This window comes from Vanessa tameamea, chromosome W (assembly GCF_037043105.1).
Source record: "Vanessa tameamea isolate UH-Manoa-2023 chromosome W, ilVanTame1 primary haplotype, whole genome shotgun sequence".
In the NCBI taxonomy this organism is placed as follows: domain Eukaryota; kingdom Metazoa; phylum Arthropoda; class Insecta; order Lepidoptera; family Nymphalidae; genus Vanessa; species Vanessa tameamea.
The window spans coordinates 882,939-887,496 of NC_087340.1; the positions used below are offsets into that span (position 1 = coordinate 882,939).

The 4,558-nt window shown below is 35.7% G+C and overlaps 1 protein-coding gene across 1 annotated transcript; it reads left to right on the plus strand.

Moving 5' to 3' along the window:
- Positions 1 to 1,004: 1,004 nt before the first annotated feature.
- Positions 1,005 to 3,106, plus strand: LOC135194586 (uncharacterized). The gene is made up of 2 exons (XM_064220196.1): positions 1,005 to 1,905; positions 1,942 to 3,106. Exon 1 carries the CDS (start codon positions 1,005 to 1,007, stop codon positions 1,884 to 1,886), a length of 882 nt encoding a protein of 293 aa, XP_064076266.1. The 3' UTR covers positions 1,887 to 1,905; positions 1,942 to 3,106.
- Positions 3,107 to 4,558: the final 1,452 nt, after the last annotated feature.

The window sequence follows — 4,558 nt, forward strand, 5'->3', positions numbered from 1 at the left end:
TATCTAGGCGGGTAGGTGTAAAATAAGTGAACTCATGTTTTTTAATGCTCTCGTTTTATTTAATTAAATTAATGAGAAATATGCTGTGAAAGTCTTGTCACTTACCAGTATTACATTCCTTTAATGACAACAATTATAGTCTACACTAAACGCCTATCGCATTCACAATAAAAATTTTCATAAAATTCTTCCAATTGTTCAAACAATACAACAGCAGCAGAACAATGGAGTCCTTGAAACACACAATATTTGAACTCAGAGATCACTTTGATAATAAAATGGCCGAGTTTCAAAAAAATCTTCAAAGTGCTTCCATCCCGGCCACAAGTCCTACTTCCAATATTGCGGCTCAATTCAGTGTCTTCAGAAGTTTTGTTATGGGTGCTCTAGAGGGGCTTCAGTTACAACTTGGGCTTTTGGCTGGCAAGTATGATGAGTTAGAAATGAAATCCCGTAGAAAAATTCTTCTTGTCCACGGCATTCAGGAAAGCAAATCAGAAAAATTGGTGTCAGGTACCGTTAAGATTCTTTCTGAACATCTAAAAATCCCCGAATTGAAAGTGGAAGATATAAGCCGTTGTCACCGTCTCGGCCGCTCCAGCTCTGACAAGCCACGTGCCGTTCTTATCAAATTCCGAAATATTGACCTTAGAAATAAGGTCTGGTTCAGTAAAACCAATTTGAGGAATACTGGTATTACTATATCTGAATTCCTCACTAAAGAACGTCATGAGGTTTTTGTTGCGGCTCGTCAGCGATTCGGGATCACAAAGTGCTGGACTAGGAACGGCACTGTGGTAGTTTTAGAGTCACATGGCACTAAGAAGAGGATTTCTACGATGGCTGAATTAAAGTCCTTAACTTCATCCACCGACATCACAGAGGTAAACACTACTCCTACTGCTTCTACTAGCTGCGGCACCCTGGCATCAAAAGACTTGAAAATCTCCAACATCAGGCCAAAAAGAACCGTCAAAAAGTAATACTTTCTTTTCTTTTGTTTTATGTTATTAATTATCCCTTATCTTTGTGTCATAGATAATACACCTGTTCGTGGCAATGCTCTTGACGTCAGCGATAGTAAAGAGGATTCGGCCGACGACAATATAACCCTGCGTGTTCGGCCGAATCAAGACCAGATCGGGCAGTCCCTATCTCGGGATATACAGAATATTATTAAATCAGAATTTAGTGCAATGAAACTGGATTTGAGCAGCATCTCTAATGAAATTACCTCACTGAGACAAGAAATACAGGATATCAAAATAGCTATGGGTTTTATCAACGACGAACACAATAAAATTAATGATAAAATATTTCAAATGGAGACAAAGTTCAAGGCTTTTGATGCTTTAGTTACCAGCGTTGAACACTTAAAGTCTGTATCCGAAAAAATAGAAATGGATATAAATACAAAGGATCAGTGGGCGAGACGCTCTAACATTGAAATCTGTGGTATTCCAGAAAAGAAGGGCGAGAACCTTCTTCGCCTCACAGAGGAAATTGCTGTTAAGGCTGGTTTCGACTTGAAGCCCTCGGATATTGATTTTGTCACACGTGTCGCATCTAATAGTCAAGTCAATAAACCCAAACCCATTGTTATCCGTTTGCAAGCGCGCTATAGAAAAGACGATTTTTTGGCTTGCCTGAAAAAGTTGAAGTTAATGTGTAGTGATCTGGGCTTTGCAAAAAATGACTCTCGTATTTATTTTAATGACCACTTAACTAAATTTAATAAAATGCTCTTACAGCGGGCTAAAACTTTATCTAAAGAGCAAAAATATAAATATGTTTGGGTCAAAAATTGCTCAATTATGGTTAGAAAAGGTGACACCAGCCCTGTTATTCATATTGCGAATGTCAATGATTTAAAAAAAAACAAATAGGCGTTATTATGTTTCAATTGTCATTTTTTGTTTTACTTATTGCATACATAAATAGCTGTTTCTTTTTTCTATGTTCAATCTTAATTAATATATTTTATTTAAATACAATTTCCTTAAATGCTTTATTACTGCGACTTTATAACAAACTAATGATTACCAAACTTTATTTGCTTGACAAGTGTATGAACATTTTTATTATTTTTAATTTGTGTTTATTAATTATGCTTATAATCCTCGGTCACCGTGTTGGATCATAATAATTTAAAAATTTATTATCAAAATGTTCGTGGGTTGCGCACCAAAACTAACTTATTCTATAAAAGCTTGCTTCTTAACGATTTTGACATTATCTGTTTGAGTGAAACCTGGCTATTGGATTCGGTGCTTAGTTCTGAACTTTTTGACTATCGTTATATTGTATATCGATGCGACCGCAACTATGAGGGTCGTGGTGATAAAATGGGCGGCGGAGTGCTAGTTGCATTACGTCGTGAGTTTGAAGTACACAGTTTTGAAAGGGTAATTTTTGATCAATTTGCAGCTGAAGCCATAGTTGTTACTATTCGTCTTAAACAATCACGCTTGCTAAACATTTACTGTTGTTACTTTCCTCACTGCCCGCAGCAAGTAGAGTCCGAAAATTACTTTTTTGATTTAATCTCTAAATTACTTTTTGATAAACCTAACGATATTTATTTAATCCTGGGCGATTTTAATGTAAGCAATGGGCAATGGATACAGGTCGAAGATTATATGGAGTTGTCCGACTCTCTTGGAGACTCATTAGTAACTATATTGCACAATTTTCTGTCTTTTTCCAATCTAAAGCAGTATAATGTTATTTGGAACTGTACTGATCGTTTATTAGACTTAGTTTTTTGTAATCGAACCTGTAATGTCTCTAAATGTCCGTTTCCCCTACTCGATGAAGACAAATACCACCCGGCTCTAGAAATATCTTCATTGCAAGTACATGCCGAATTAATGCGTCACTCTCCCCATTCAATCCGTCTTTTTCATAAAGCCAATGATGAGGCAATTAACAAGTCTCTTAATGAAATTGATTGGGAATTTCGTTTTTCAAATCTTGATATTGAATCTGCTACGGCTACTTTTTATAATATCGTTTATAGTATTATCGATCAACATATACCATCCAGAATAGTCAATGTCTCACATAAATATCCTGTCTGGTACACTAAGCCTTTAATAAAAATAATTAATGAAAAATTAAAATATCATAGAAAATGGAAAACTTACTCTAGGCTTCAGGATTACGACACATTTTTGCTTCTGAGGGATAGACAGAGAATAGTTGAAATCGACTGTTATAATGCTTACATTGATCGCGCAGAATGCGAAATTAAGCGTAACAGCAAATATTTCTGGTCTTTCTTAAAATCAAAAAAGGAAGGTCCTAACGATTTACCAAACATTATGGCTCTTGGGGACACAGCGTCATCTGATGGCGAGGAGATTAGCAACATGTTTAATAGTTATTTTCAATCTGTGTTTGAACCGGAAGGAGGTTCATTTTCATTGCCACCGAAGAGTCGATTTTTCGTGGATCTACACTCTATTGAACTCTCAATTCCAATTGTCAAGAATTATCTTAGAAACCTCGATACATGCAAAGGTACCGGCCCCGATGCTTTACCTCCCTGTTTTCTTAAACAATTTCGTGATGCATTAGCGTTACCAATATTTTTATTATTTAACATGTCTCTCCACACCGGATGTTTACCAACTTTATGGAAAAAATCTTACATTGTACCTATTTTAAAATCCGGTAGCAAACATGATATAAAAAATTATAGGCCCATATCCAAACTTTGCTGCATCGCGAAGTTGTTTGAAAAAATAATTTACGACACAATATTCCCCATTATACGTCCTCACTTAATAAATGAGCAACATGGTTTCATCAATAAAAGGTCGACTGAAACAAACTTATGCGAATTTTTGCATCAGGTTTCTAATTCCATGGATCAAGGACATCAGGTGGATGTCGTGTATACCGATTACTGTAAAGCCTTTGATAAAGTGTCTCATAATATACTTATTTACAAACTTGAAAGTTTCGGTATACACGGCGACCTGCTCAGATGGTTGGATTCATATCTTCGCAACCGTACTCAGGCTGTCTCTATTAAAGGCTATTTGTCATCTTTTATACCGATAAGTTCAGGTGTTCCTCAGGGCTCTCACCTCGGTCCTTTACTTTTCAATATATTTATAAATGACATAAATAATGTTTTTGTGTCTTCAGATTTTCTTTTATATGCTGATGACACAAAAATTTTCAAATCTATTAAATCTTTAGATGATTGTCATGCTCTACAATCTGACTTAAACAGGTTAGAGACATACTGCAAATTAAATTCTCTTCATCTTAACATAAACAAATGTGCTATAATTTCTTTTTCTCGTAAGCGTAAAACTTTGCTTTATAAATATACTGTCAATAATAACGACATATCAAGGAAGAACGAGGTGAGAGACTTAGGCGTGACACTGGATAGCAAGCTCTCTTTTGGTTCTCATATTAGAAGTATTTCAACAAAAGCCTATCGCTTGCTAGGTTTCATCATGAGAACAGGATCTGAATTTAAAAATACTTCTACTATTAACCTGCTTTATAACGCGTACGTCCGTTCTATACTCGAGTATGC

What these genes read in the sequence shown, in the direction of transcription:
- LOC135194586 (XM_064220196.1), top strand. Translation starts at nt 1,005, where the DNA reads ATGTTATTAATTATCCCTTATCTTTGTGTCATAGATAATACACCTGTT.